This window comes from Euleptes europaea, chromosome 17 (genome assembly GCF_029931775.1).
Source record: "Euleptes europaea isolate rEulEur1 chromosome 17, rEulEur1.hap1, whole genome shotgun sequence".
In the NCBI taxonomy this organism is placed as follows: domain Eukaryota; kingdom Metazoa; phylum Chordata; class Lepidosauria; order Squamata; family Sphaerodactylidae; genus Euleptes; species Euleptes europaea.
The window spans coordinates 11806598-11821893 of NC_079328.1; the positions used below are offsets into that span (position 1 = coordinate 11806598).

Sequence of the window (15296 nt, forward strand, 5' to 3'; positions counted from 1 at the left end):
TAGGCCTTGGAAAGTCAGCTGTTTTCCTTGCCGGGTCTTGAGCTCTGAACACCCATTGCACACTCTTCTCCTTATTTGTGAGGTCAAAAAACTTTGTGCTATTCTGAGATTCTCAGGATTCTTACTGTTGTGCATTCAGAGATATAGGATGTTTTCAGAGCTCATCGGAGAATCCCTGAAACCATGTATGTGCTCCAGTTTAATCCTTAGTAGTAATGTTTCTTTCCTGTTTATGAAAGCAGACTGTGATTCAAATCCTACCCACACACCTAGCCCGCTTATACACACTAAGAACATGTATGCATGGGGGTGGGTAAAGTAACTGGAAAGCTCTACCCTTTTTACTGCCCTGACCTGGATGTCCCAGGCTAGCCCAATCTCATCAGATCTCAGAAGCTAAGCAGGGTCAGCCCAGGTTAGTATTTGGATGGGAGACCACCAAGGAATACCAGGGTTGCTATGCAGAGGAAGGCAATGGCAAACCACCTCTGTTAGTCTCTTGCCTTGAAAACCCCATAAAGGGTAGCTATAAGTCAGCTTTGACTTGATAGTACCTTACACACACACACACACACACACACACACACACACACACACACTTTGTACTTGCTCAGAGGCAGCCTTACCAAGGCACCGGTTACATGATAGGCTGGGTTTTATAACTTGTAGTGGTGTTGGCACAAAAAGAAACACACTTTACGTGCAGGCAATCACACAACATGCATGTGAGAACACGCAGACCCAGGGTGGGTTTGTGACACTCACTACGCTGCTGGTACCTTGCAGATGAAAACCCTTTTGACTGTGGATACTGGATAGCTTTTCGGACTGAGAAGTTTGGCTGATTCTGTGGGGACAACATTCTGGTTCTGCTTGTGTTTTCCTTTAATTGGAGTTCTTTGGCCATGGGGAACCATAGAGACACAGACGATATCCCATAACTTTCGTAACACACTGCCAGTGCCAACATAATACAACCATTTCAGTCCCAGGGCCTCTGTGGCCTTTGTCAGCAGCTGCTGTGCTTTCAGAGTAGACACTCAGGAGATGCATGACAAAGGAAGTGAAGAAACATTAGGGACGCCCGATCGAAAATCTTCCCCAAAAAAGCAACTGCTGTTGCTTCTCTCAGGCTGCTGGTGAAGGACTGCACGCCCCCCCAGAGGTCAATGGTTTTTTAAGAAACCGCTGGATAGCCTTGACTAGCTGGATCTTGTCAGAGCTTGGAAGCTAAGCAGGGTTAATACTTGGATGGGAGACTAGCCAAGGAAGACAAGGGTTGCTGTGTAGAGGAAGGCAATGGCAAACCACTTCTGCTCATCTCTTGCCTTGAAAAGCATATGGTCCTGGGGTTGCCATGAGTTGGTTGCAAATTGACGACACACAATCATTTTCGTGAATGTGGAGTTGCTTGCACATATAGTGACCAAACCAAGCGTGCCCTGTGAGTTCTATGGTCCAAGTCAGTGGTTTCAGGCCACTTCCCCCTTGGTTCCACAAACGCAACCCCAGCGCCCCCTACCCTATTCTATAAAAAGCATTATTCAAAATAGGGGTTTGCCTGACTCACTAAAGAAGATAATAACAATAAAATTTCAAATCGGTAACAATTAATTGCACATCTATTCAGAATCAAATTAAAACTTTTTAGTTGAAATTTATTCATCAAAACTGCTGAATTTGATCCAGTGGTACCAGCTCTTCAAAGTCTGGAAAAAAATTCTGATAGTTTGCTACCAAATTTGCCAGCATGGTGCCATAGCTTGATCTATTGTAAATTAGTGAACAACATAGTTGAAGGGGCCCACCTCTAGCAACCCCCCTGCTGCCCTTTTGCCTCTTAGTGCCCCCCTAGGTAATCCCATCGCCCCCCAGGGGTTGGTACTGCCCTCTTTGGGAACCACTGGTCTAAGTCCCATTCATTTTTAAACTCAATTTTCAGGCATGCCGTGTGGGCTGGGGTCACATGGAGGGGGTGTCAGCGGTGGTGGAGGTTGAAAACTGTCCTCCCTGCAGTCCCAGTCTGAACCTGGCCACCTCACACCTGAAAATTAAGTTTCCCTTTTTCCTTCCAAGCTCCCATGACGCACAGGTCTTGAGCAGTTTTAAAAATCACTGGGAGTTCTGCACACAACTAGATGTGTCTAGTTTGACCCGTACAGATTGAGCGATTGGCTCTTTCCAGTGGTTTCACTCTCACAGCTGTTTTGCCTAAGAAGGAGGCGAATTGCTAAATAATCATTACAACCCAATGTCCTGTTTTTTCCCCCCCACAGTAAGTACAACTCTGTCCTCTGGGCCTGGACATACCAGACAATGCAACGAAACGGTCAAGTCTTATTGTGTCAATGGTGGAGTGTGCTACTACATCGAAGGCATCAATCAGCTGTCCTGCAGGTAAGCAGACAGGTTTCTTTCCTCCAGAGTTCTTGGAGTCCGGCAGGGTGGCTGCTGTGTGCCATATGGGGAGGGGGAGAGACGCTGGCTTTGATGGCTCCTTGGCGCTGGTGCTGGCTGAGAAGTGGAACGGGCTGAGCTGGAGGCTAGCTGCGGTGGCAGGCTTCCCATTTCCATTCTCCGCTGCTTCTGCATCAACCTTCTTCTGCATCAAAGCGCTTCTTGGTTTATATTGGGATACTTATAAGCAGTCTCTCTGTCCCTCCCTCTTCCAGCTGCAAAGAAGGTCGACCCATTCCCTCTTTTTCCACAGCCTAGTTTCAGTTAGAACTGTTGCCGTCATCCTTCGAAGAGGAAAAGGCCTGGATGTTAATATCTAGATGTCTTGTGTCAGGCCAGAAGTGCCACTGGCAAAAGGGATGGGCTTCTTAATCTTTGCATTCATAGCAGACAATAACCTGGGTGGTCAATGAGTAAATGGAGTTTGCTTTGATAGGTAAGGAGAGTGAAAATCAAGAGAATCAGATACAGATAGTATGTTCTCAATGGATGCGCACACAACCTTCGAATCCACCCAACAGCATCTGTGCAGCCTGCATGAACAGCGGAGGCCACTGGCGGGGTGGGACCTGCTTAGGGTTGCCAGCTCCAGGTTGGGAAATACCTGGAGATTTTGGGGGCGGAGCCTGAGGAGGGAGAGTTTGGAGAGGGGAGGGACTTCAGTGCCATAGAGTCCAATTGCCAAAGCAGCCATTTTCTCCAGGTGAACTGATCTCTGTCGGCTGGAGATCAGTTGTAATAGTGCAAGATCTCCAGCCACCACCTGGAGGTTTGAATGTGAAGGTTGTGTGTAGTTGTGGCCGTTTGCGTCCGTTGTGAACATACTGTCTGTCCCCCGAAAAGGATCCAGTGAGCTCCTGCCCCCTCCTGTCCTGTAAAAAGAAGTGTGATGTGCAGACATCAGCAGGTGAAACTTTTCGTAGTGTTGCCCCTCAACATGATCGCCTGCTGGTTGCTGCGGAACACTCTGCTGTTCAAGGGACCTCTGGTGGGGCTGGTGCACGTGTTGTCAACTTGATATTTATGGCAGACATTTAATTATCTGGATTTTGCAAGAGATTACAAATTCCAATTTTAGGTTTGCTTATCATTTTTGAGTAGCAGGATAGCTATCCCTGAGGCAGACACTCAATATGTGTGTGCATGAAGGGGGGTGGTTAAGGTGTGTTTGGTACATTTGAAAGTTAACAGATAAGGAAATAATGTTAGAGCAGGAGTCCCAATGTGGCACCTGCCAACATCTTTCCCGGGACTCACCAAGTGTTTTTAGAAAGTGGGTAGGGCCAGGTGGGGCTGTTGCCTAACAGGGCCCTGCTTTGGCGATTGGAGATCTGTTGGCTGAGCAGATTTTTTAAAATGTTGTTTCAGAGGCAGCTGTCACCACAGTGTTGGTGCTTATTCTGTTTTTCACTTCTCCCTCTCTTTTAAAATTATCCCTCTTCTCTTCTGCACTTGGGCTTCCTCTGTGTAGATATGTGTGCATGGCTCTGCCTCCCGCAGCAGCCATTTTGTGATTGGCTCCACCTCCCATGGCAGCCATAAGGTTGGGAAACCCTGTGGTAGAGTGATGACGAAGTATCTTCTCATTCCAGTGTCATAGTTATAATATAGCGTTTTGGGGTATAAAACTTTAAAACATTTCTAGAAGGAAACTTTTTGTGGCACTAAAAAAGTAGTGAATATAGAGTTTAAAACTATGAGGGGGGAAATTAGCGCATCACCAAATCAGGCAGCATACCGTGGAGACAATGTTTTATTATTTATTCATATATTTAAAACATTTGCTGCCTTTCTCCCTTACAGAGCTCAAGGTCACTTACAATTTAGATAAGATACATAGAATAAAATACATTAAAACATAAGCACCAAAATTTAAAATCACAATTCAGGACTGCTAGTAAACCTAACCAAAGGTGGTGCTAAGTAAGCTTGTCTTCAACTGCCTCCTAAGGATTCAAAGTGAGGGGGCCAGGTGTACGCCCCCAGGGAGGTTTCCCCATAAATGTGGGGCTCCGTGCCATGTTCAATCTGCCTCGCTCAGAGTTTTCTGCTAGCAGCACTCTTGCCGTTGTCCCTCAGGTTTCATCACCATCAGCCCTCCAGTGAACCAGGGAGACTGCTTGGCTCTGTCCAGGGGCCAAGGGCGCTTAGTTGTGTCAACAACCAAGGGGCAGTTGTGTCAACAGCCTGGGCCATTTCCCTATTCCAGAGAGTGGCAAGGGCCTCGACAGAACCGTCAGCAGTCAAGGTGGGAAAATCCCTAAGTGCGGTTAGGAAACCATCAGGATTTATCACGTTGAGTCGAAGATGACTCCTGCGAGTTTATTGTTATCCAAGGGGGTAAAGATCCCTCTGCCCAGATAAAATGGGTAATATAATTAAATCAGAGCCGCTATGGCCAAACCAAAAATATGAATAATAAAAAATAATAATTAATCAGTGTTGCAATGCCGCATGTGTGTTTGACTCGTATATTTAAACTTCTTCAATATCTCAGATACAACAATACGAAACACCTAAATAAGCACACCCAGCTATGACAGAGGACAACAAAACTAGAACCAATACAATAAGCATAACAATCATGTGAAATATATAAGATGAATTCCCAATTGTACCAAATGTCCAAACCGTATTAACAACGCAATTAGCAGGCGAAAACAGGAATCCGGTATCTTCCCACTTTCGTGATCTTCTTCAGTCGCCAATCAGTTAATGGTATTAATAATGTTACAACTATTGGGGTGCCGAAGGCATATCCCCTCAAGTCCAGTATCCGTTGTCCGTGGGGTTGTCACAAGGACTAAGAGTGCCGAAAGGCGTTCTTCCTTGTAGACGCTGTATAAGCATGTCCATTATACTTCAACTCCATAACCGCCATCTGGTGGATATAACTATGCAGCAATTCACTGGGGGTGCCGCTGGCATTCTCCCTTACAACGCCTTGTAGGCTGACAATCTGCGATCCTTATTGTTGTATTTGGGATATTGAAATAGTTTAAATATACGAGTCAAACACACATGTGGCATTGCAACATTGATTAATTAATTATTATTTGTTATTATTCATATTTTTGGTTTGGCCATAGCGGCTGTGATTTCATTATATTATCCACTAAAACAGCACCAGTTCTTCTTTTTTGTACCCAGATAAAATGGGTATCCAAGAGACCTTACTGTCCCAAAGGCATATGAGCTAGGTCAGTGATCTAACACAGCCATCCTTTTCCGTCCCATGCCTGAGGTTTATAGCTCTTGCCCATTAAGGTAGGCCGCAATTGCTTTATTGATATTAAAACTGATATTAAAACCAGATGTCGGGAAGACATAAGGCCCTACTTCCCAGTATCTGTATCAGGTCAGGAAAATGATATGGAGGGAGGCATAAGCCCCCCTATCCCCTTGCACTCTGTACCTAGTCCAGATCAGACCCTTCAAGTGCCTGAGAATTAAATTTCAGAAATCACTGGGAGCTCTGTATATGGAATTCCCAGCTCATCTCTGGTGTGATGGAATCCAGAAACATTGTAATGTGTAGTTCAGCCCTTCAGCTACTGTCCTAAGAACCCACCTCCTCCAGGACATGTTATTGCAAAGACGGTTTCTATCAGTAATTGAGTCCCATTTCAGACAGGAAACTGTAATTGACTTACCCTTCCTTCTGTAGTGGAAGAGGAGGGATACAAGAACTTACCCCAGAATGGAAACTTTCATGTAATTCCGTTGGAAGAGGTAAAAAAAAAAATGTGGGATATAATGAAAAGGAAAGGGAACAGGAAATGCAAATCCTGCAGCTTATTTTGACAGCGAGTTCTGATAGTGGGAGAAGGAGGAAAACATTACCACTGTCCACTTTTTAACGTCACTTATGATGTTATAACTCCCTAGCGGATTTCCCTCCTTTTATTTATCTTTTCTCTATATGAAGAATGCTGACATACTTTTGCCTTTCATGACAGGAAGATACTTTATCCCTTCATGATTTTAGTAATGCTTTTCTGCACCTTTTCAAGCTTTACCTTATTGTTTTTGAGATGTGATGACCGCCTGCAGCTCTGTAGATGAAGGCACCGTTCTGATTTCCAGTTTGTCCATTCAGCCTAGAGCTTACTCTGGTGTCACATGTGGTTGACTTAGTCTTTCTGATGCAGAAGTTCTGTTCTAGAGGCTGCCCCTGTAGTCGGTCTAGGGGAGAGCTCCCAGAGACATGGTAGGGATCATTCTTGGACAGGGAAAGCTCTTCTTTTCTGAATGCTCAGCAGCTGGTGCTGCTGCCATAAGATCATAAGACCAAGTCCCATCAAGTCCAGCATTCTGTTCACTCAGTGGCCAACCAGGGGGCCTCTAGAGAGCCCACAAACAAGATGACTGCAGCAGCATTCTCCTGCCTGCGCTCCTCAGCACCTAATATAATAGGTCTGCTCCTCTGGTCCTGGAGAAAATAGGTATGCACCATGACTAGTATCCATTTTTGATAATTATCAGGCAAGCGAAGAGCTGGGGTCATTGGAAGGAGCGTAAGCTACAACTGGAAAGTTAAGATGAGATACTGCAGATTTGAAGGGGGAGGGGGTCATTTTGGTTTGAATCTCACCATTACTCTGCTTAGTGAAATTTGAAGCCTTACTCCAATGGAAGAGGGTCTTGTTCAGCGGGCAGAAGAGGAAGGCTTCAAACCAGCATGGTGTAGTGGCTAGGAGCAGTAGATTCTAATCTGGTGAACTGGGTTGGTTTCCCCACTCCTCCACATGAAGCCAGCTGGGTGACCTTGGGCTAGTCACAGTTCTCTTAGAGCTCTCTCAGCCTCACCTACGTCACAAGGTATCTGTTGTGGGGAGAGGAAGAGAAGGCGATTGTAAGCTGTTTTGATTCCTCTTAAAGGTAGAGAAAGTCGACATATAAAAACCAACTCTTCTCCTTCTCCTTCTTTCCAGAGTAGAGCAGGGAGATGCAAGCCACTGGTGTTATGGCTGGTGTACATCTGTAACAACTCTGCCCTTTCATGCACAAAGAAGAGGTTCCAGGGAATTGTGCTGATTAAGAGAGCGTCCTTCCTGTAGAGTTTAAGCAGAACTCCAGGAAGGAGCTGGAAATCGTGCTTTTCAGCTGTTCCAGCATCAGTGTACAAATATAAGCAGCTGCCCTAAGACCACCCCTTGATTTGTATCCTTGACCACATGACTAATTGGTGGCAGACACTGGCCAAAGGAGAATTCCTGGGTAAAGAAGAGCTCTGGTCTTGCCTATGCATCAAGTGAGAACAAATGATGGTGTACAGGGTAGTGAATGTCCTTGGATAGAGGGAATGTTGGCAGGAGAACTCCAAATTCACTGCAAGCCCCAGGAAGCAAGACATGCAAAATAGTCAGTTACGTATGTAAGTAATGCTGGGTGGTTTGTGGTGAGGATTCTTGGAGTTAAGGAGCATTCAGCTGTCCAGAATGGTCTTCCAGAGCTACATGAATGCATTTCACATCCGTTCTTTCTCTTTACCACCCACATCATCCCCAAACATTTTAGTGACTTCCATGAATATTTAAAGTTTTTTTTAAATAATTGAAAGAGGGGGACCTTTAGGTGAAGATACAAAGCTTCTTGGTGACCAGGGGATAGGGTTGCCAACTCCAGATTGGAAAATTCCTGGAAATGTGGGGTCAGTGCCTGGGGAGGATGCTCAAAGGGGATGTGATGTCATAGAATCTATCCTCCAAAGCTGTGATTTCAGGAGAACTCCAGGCCCCACCTGGTTGTCAACCCTAGAAGGGGAAGGGGTGACCTTCCAACAGCCCCTCTGATAGGGATCTGGCTATCTTTGCCTTGCCTCTGCAGCCACAGGGATGTTCACCAACCATCACAGCGAAGGAAGGAAGGAAGGAAGGAAGGAAGGAAGGAAGGAAGGAAGGAAGGAAGGAAGGAAGGAAGGAAGGAAGGAAGGAAGGAAGGAGCTTACAATAGTCTTTGGTAGACTGACCTGGCCCTTGATGAAGTTTTTGCTTGGAGGATGGAGCAAGCTTTTAATCATGCTGTGTAGCTGAAATGGTGGGTTTTCTTATACTTAATATAGTTGTATTGCTTCTTGCACCCCCACAAGGAAGTCCCATCAGACATGTTTTTTAGCACAGGATTTCCCTGTACATCCTAGCCTAGGGTGTCCTCCAAGGCATCCCACATTAGGACTCTACTGGAAGTACTCACTGTTTCTCAGGAACGTTTGTGGCAGACTATAAAGGGGAAAAGCCTGCATTCCTCTTTTGGTGGGTTTCAGCAATGCCTGTGGAAATATTCCTTGACACTGCCCCCCCCCTCCCTCTCTCTCTCTCTCTCACTCACTCACTCACTCACTCTCTTTTTGTCTCTCTCTCCCATTAACCTTGTTTGCCCTGATTGACATCATCACATAGTCAAATGGGATTGGCTGTGTACTCTAGTGATATAATTCCATTCACTGAGTGATCCCTGATTAATAGGGATGCCAACCTCCAGGTACTAGCTGGAGATCTCCTGCTATTACAACTGATCTCCAGTCGATAGAGATCAGTTCCTCTGGAGAAAATGGCCGCTTTGGCAATTGGGCTGTATGTCATTGAAGTCCCTTCCCTCTCCTAACCCTCCCTCCTCAGACTGTGCCCCAAAAACCTCCCGCTGGTGGTGAAGAGGGACCTGGCAACCCTGCTGATTAACTAGGACCACCCATGTGACTAACCCCAGAAATATTCCCTCCCTCCCAGCTGATTTTTCCTCTGGTGATGCTTAATGCCGCCCCTTTCCCAACATGAACCCAGAATGTCTGGGATCTCCAATATGACTAATCAAGGAAAGGAATAGAAGCAGTATCATGAGGGAAATATGTCAAAGCGGCAACAGGTGGTAGAAACGTGGGGACAGAACAGGATTAAAGAAGCCAATATTTTCAGTATCATAATATTTGGGGGGTTTCTATTCCCTCTTGCCCCAAGAAATCTCCACCAAAATGGGAGGATATTTCATGCACCCATAGCTCTAAATCTTTACTTTCCGCCGAAATGGCCAAAATGCCCGCAAGTGCCCTGGTTCTTTTAGCTGGTGAGGCTTCTTATGGGAATCTGTGGGACTCCTGGTAAATATTTCCTTGTTTGATAGCACATCAGCTGCTCGATGCTATCTTGACGCTACCTGACCATTCGCAGTAATCATTCAGCGGCTCCATGCAATGTGCGAAACAGAAGTTGCCCTTGTTGGCAGAGGTTGAAAGCCAACGTGCTGCCTGAGAAAGAGGGTATGCCATGGAAGTGCCATGAGTTTGATGATGATGATGATGATGTCTGAGAGAGGAAGTGCAACTGCACATGTCTGGCTGTCACTGCTGCTGCTGCTTTGCGGCAGAGACCACTTTGGGATAGACCTGGGTGCTTGCTTGCTTGCCTCCTGCTATAAACAAACAGCAACTCAAGAACACCACAAGTCTCCATCCCTCTCCTCCCCAAAAGAAGCTAACTGTATAAATGTCTAACTTCCTGCTGCTTGTGGGAAATGAGTTGTGTGAAACAACGCAAAATGCAGCTCTTGAGTGTATCTTGGATCCCTCCTGTGTGCGCCTTCCAAACAGACCTGCAAAAAGGGGCAAAGCGTGGCTCTTCTTACTACTATATCCCATCCCTTCCAGTATCTATTTTTTGGTTCTAGTTGTTTCACTTGCTTTTAAAAAAAAAAGTTTATTTTTTAAAAATAAAATAAGCAGAACAATAAAGAAAAGAAAAGAGAAATTACCAGCCATATAACAAACACAGTTACAATTAAATCTGTCACACCAAACAAAAAAGGAAATGAAAGAATAGACCAAATGCGATAAAATGAACAATATGTAACAAAAGGTGATAGCAGGTATGTGTAATATATAACAAGTTAGTAATAACTGTTTAGCAATCATCATCCTAATATTTTTAGCATAAATCATGAAATACTTTGTTTGGTACTTGGTAAACACTATAGTACTATTTTATCTGGCATATTAGCCTCAAATAAAATTTATTTATATTTATTTATATTCACTATAGTACTATTAAAGCGAATTATAAAGTAACATATGTAAGCTAAATAAAAATACATAGTGTTAATTATTGTTTTATATTTCTAGTAATATTTCCCAAACATTGAAAATTGAGTGTGTCCCCCCCATTTTTGGCACACAAGCAGTATAACATTTCAAGAAGATTTTTCATAATTTGCAAACATCATTTCAACACTCTGTTTTTGGTTCTAATTGCTTCACTTGCTCTCTGAGGCCCACAACTGGGAGAGGGCTCAGTTCTCACCATGTGTCTCTGAGATCGGCAGTGGATGGCTTCATACAGAGTAGCCGCACTGTTGCAGGGGATGTAGGGAGGGGTGTGGTGTCTATGGGAATTCACTACTTGATCTACTCTTACCCTGGCATGTCCCTTGTAGTAGTTCTGCGTGCTACCTTTTGCTTTTGGAGAGCCAGCGGGGTGTAGTGGTTGAGAGCAGTGGTTTGGAGCAATGGAGAACTGGCTTTGATTACCCACTCCTCCACATGAGCGGCCGAGGCTAATTGGTGAACTGGATTTGCTTCCTCACTCCTATACATGAAGCCAGCTGGGTGACCTTGGAGTAGTCACAGCTCTCTCAGCCCCACCTATCTCACAGGGTGTCTGTTTTGAGGAGGGGAAGGGAAAGAGATTGTAAGCCGGTTTGATTCCTCCTTAAGTGGTAGAGAAAGTCGGCATATAAAAACCAACTCTTCTTCTTGTCGACTCAACAAGGGCTGTCTCTGGTTTCTTGTCTGAAGCAAAGCGAAAAGTGACTGTCAATATTCCTCCTCAAGTGAAATAACTGAGTTACATAGTTTTGATAAGTTTGGAGGCTTCATGTGCCTTTAAGCTACTACCAGATTTTACCTAAAAAGACATTCAGAGCAGATTTGGGCATTCTCTCCGTGCAAAACACCTGTATTTTTGAAGGAGCCTTAATGACCAGTGAAATTTCTCTGGGGCTCCGCACCTCCAGAAGCATTTGAACTGACATAGATTTCTAGAAGTATTGCCCCTCCCATGTTTCCACCTACCCTTTTTTATTGCTGAGTGGTTGCCAGGTTTAAAGCATCTAAACAGACCTTTGGGGTTTTATGCACTCGGCACTCCATTCTTTGCATCACTTCATGTTCTGCTAACTATTTAGTAGCACTCTACTACTCCCCCCCCCCAACATCTGTTTATTATATCACTGTTATCTCCACAATTCCACATACAATTCTGGCCAATCCTGGCAGTCCTGAATTATAGGCATGTTTTTGAACAAAAATTAATGCCTTTCTGATCAAATGCAGTTGTGCCTATTTGTATTAGTTTAAGACCTCAGACCCCATTCTTAAAATGAGGATATTACCAGAAATTGGTGAAAGTTAGTACTGATGCTTTACAGAACCAATAAGCGAGCGAGTGCGACAGGCTGAGACCCATGCATCTTATAATTAAAATTAGAATTTTAGAGGTAGTGCCAGGAACAAGAATGAATGTGAGCAACACAGTTGGGAATGAGCAGCATGGGAGGGGGGGAGGCGCCAGTACTCATATATAAGGTTGCGCTGATGTCCACCAATACCCGTCAGGATGGGAGCCACCCAAAAAGGTGCCAGTACTCAGTACCTGTGAGTTCCAGCCCCCCAAAAAAGACCTGGGGATGAGGACTACCAAATGCCCCAGACAAGATGGGTTTTGAAGAGGAATTTGAAAGATGCATGGGTAGAGATTCTTTGGGGTGATTCCCGTAGTCTGTCTAAGGCCATTTTTGTGTGGGAGGTTTTGCTTTGGATTTGCCACTCTCTAGATGCACATTTTCCCCATCCAAATTCTCAAAACTCAACAACAAGCCCCCATGCAGAGTCTTGAGAATTCGGATGGGGATAATATGCATCTAGAGAGCAGCAAATCCAAGGCAAAACTTCCCACGCATAAATGGCCTCTGAGTCTCTTCTTCATTGTGTGTGCCAAGTCAATCAGCTCCAAACAAAGTCACTCTGTTCCAGCTCTTGGAATTTGCTTCACCATCTTTCTCCTTGGCTCTGGGTCTCAGGATGGCTCCAGGGTATCTCCATGGTTAGCAAGGGGTTCTATAGCTATAAGGTGCTCTGGAATCAAGGCAGCTCTTAAACTGGGAAAGAGAAGCCACCATGCTAAGTGGCTGCCCCGTCCTCTAGTTTTAGCTAAGTCCCTCCTGATTTCTCTCATGCTTTTCTTGTTACTTTCTCTGAGGCTGTAAAATAAACATGTCTCAAATGGAAAGCTGGTAATCTGTTTTTATAGTTGGGAAAAATATGCACTTGAGATTTCCTAGATGTTGAACCATTTGAGATACCATCTTTCTTTATATTCCCACTTGGGCTTTTATATTCGCAACGTAACAACAATCACACATCAGTTTGACAAGATAGCCCAGTTTTTTTGCTTCCCCTTAAGAGAAAGCACAGTGCTTCTCAGTGGGGCAGAAACTTGCACATTGGATTTTGCATGCAGCTAAGAACACCGAGAATATTATTCTCCTTCCATTTTGCCTGTGTTATCTACCGTGTGCAAATTGTAGGAGAGGTTTGTAGATCTATGCAATCTCAACTTCTACAAAAAAAATATATTTTGTATGCAAATCAACACAGCAAATGGAAATGTGTGAAGACAATTATTCAAGCCATGGTGAGAAATTCGACATTGGTAAACCTTTTCTGCTTTATAGGAGACTTTGGAGCCAGAGCGTCATAACTGGGGCTAACAGCTTAGTTGCCCCCCCCCCTTGATAAAGGGAAGTGCCAGGTTCTTAACCAGATCTGCTGCTGCATGAATTATTTGACTAGAGCTTTTGCAGAATAAAAGGCTCCATGGATTGTGATGCATGTTAACAGACTCCTCTTTGATTCTTAACCAGGGCAAGACTAATAGGATCCATAGGGAGCTGCTTCTTTTCTTCTACTTTGTAGTGCTCTATCCAGAACAGGAAGGTTTCCTGCTTCTGGAAAAACCCTTTTCAGTTTCTGTTGTAAACGCGGCACCAAACCTTTCAGATGGGGTTGCCAAACTCCAGGTGGCACTTGGAGATCTCCCACTATGACAACTGATCTCCAGACGAATAACACCTGGAGGGTTGACTCTAGGACATGATACCCTGCTGAGGTCCTTCCCCTCCCCAAACCCCACCCTCCCTAGACTCCACTCCCCAAATCTCCAGGTATTTCCCAACCCAGAGCTGGCAACCCTACTTTCAGAAGGAGCAGGAGTAGATTGGGATGTCAAAACAGCCCTGGAGCAAGCCAAGCACAGGGTCTCCTGGTGGCATCACGGGGCCCTCCCAACTTTGGCATGGGATGCAACAACGATGGCTCATCTAGCAGATCTGCTCCTGTGGCCACCATTGCTGCGGCCTGGGTCCAAGCCGGGTGGCCCTGCGACTCTTGCGGCACCGCAGACTGAGGCCCCTTGGCTCAACTTGCTCCTGGCAGCCAGTGGCCCTTCAGGGCAGCAGCTCGCCGGGAATTGCCCCAGTAGGTTAGAGAGCCAGCCGACCACCTGGAAACAAGCCCTTGTCCCGTTGCATCTTCCCTAGAACGTGCTAGAATGCCAATGCGGATGATCCCACAGTGCAGGCTATCATCTGACGGACCCAGATATGCATTTAGAGCTGCTCTTTGTCGTAGATGGATTAGTAGGAGGAGGAACTTGGAGAAACAAGGCACAGAGGGATATGGGATGGCTTTCCACAGCAGGTACAGAGGAAGGCAGGGGAAACCACCACTTTTACACAGAATAACTACTTTTGTACAGAACCGTTACAGTCAAATGGAACCACTCCTGTGGAAAGTGGCTTAGGGGTCATTGCACCACTGACTCGAAATGAAACCTGCATTTAAAGGTACACAAAAAATACCCAACTGTTAGGGGGCTAGGTCAGTTGCTGAGCCTAGCCCCCTTTCATTTATTTCATGTTACTTCATTTGTAGCCCATTTTTCTCCCCATTAGGGACCCCAAGTGACTTAAAACGTTTTCCCTGTCTCTGTTCTATCCTCACAACAACCCAGTGAGGTAGGTTATGCTGACCGCATGGCTCATTTGCTGTGCTACATAAGGTGTTTTTTTTGCTTGTCCAAATAACTCTTTTTAATGTGTTAGAGCCCTTGCGATTAGAATATATGCCTAGTTAAAAACATTTGATAGTCCCCTTTTGACAAAGAGCACACTTTCATCTGCTGCTTCCTCTGTGGCCAAAGGAGACTGGGCCATTTGATTCTTTTGCTAGGTGGTGATAAAAGAAATGCACTTACTATCAGCATAACTTGTTTTCCATTGTTCATAGTCTTGTTAGCTAGTTGATTATATTGATGATTTGAAATCCAGTATCAAACAATCTTATCATGAAACTGGGAGACCCAGAGCTCATGCATGCATTACGCATCATTTTGATGAAAAATTGGAATCAGCACACAGTGCCTCCATGCCCTCATCTGGATCATATCAATCTCTTTATATTTCCCTCCTGATGCAACTGCCAACGTATTTCTATCACCTGACAATACCAAAGCTCAGAAGAGTTTTTACTTTGGTGAAAATGAATGCCCTTTCCTTCATCGGTTTTGGAGGGCAGATATTTAAAAAGTGCCATACTCAAATAGAATATGTAGATGCTCACATGACAACGATAATACCATCAAACATATGATCATGGAGTGTCCTATATTTAATGAGATGAGGGCCAGTTTAATTAGTCCCTTATTTAAAAATATAGAAATGTCCGACGAGGTATCTGGCAGTACGAGGGCAGAGGTGACGTGGATACTATCAGATACAAATGATTCTGTTAC

The 15296-nt window shown here is 44.8% G+C and overlaps 1 protein-coding gene across 1 annotated transcript in view; it reads left to right on the forward strand.

The window, feature by feature from the left end:
• Positions 1 to 15296, forward strand: part of NRG2 (neuregulin 2) — a 214362-nt gene that overhangs the window by 150993 nt on the left and 48073 nt on the right. Inside the window, exon 5 of the mRNA XM_056862284.1 lies at positions 2277 to 2397. Coding sequence (XP_056718262.1) covers positions 2277 to 2397 — 121 coding nt within the window. The remainder of the gene's footprint in view (positions 1 to 2276; positions 2398 to 15296) is intronic.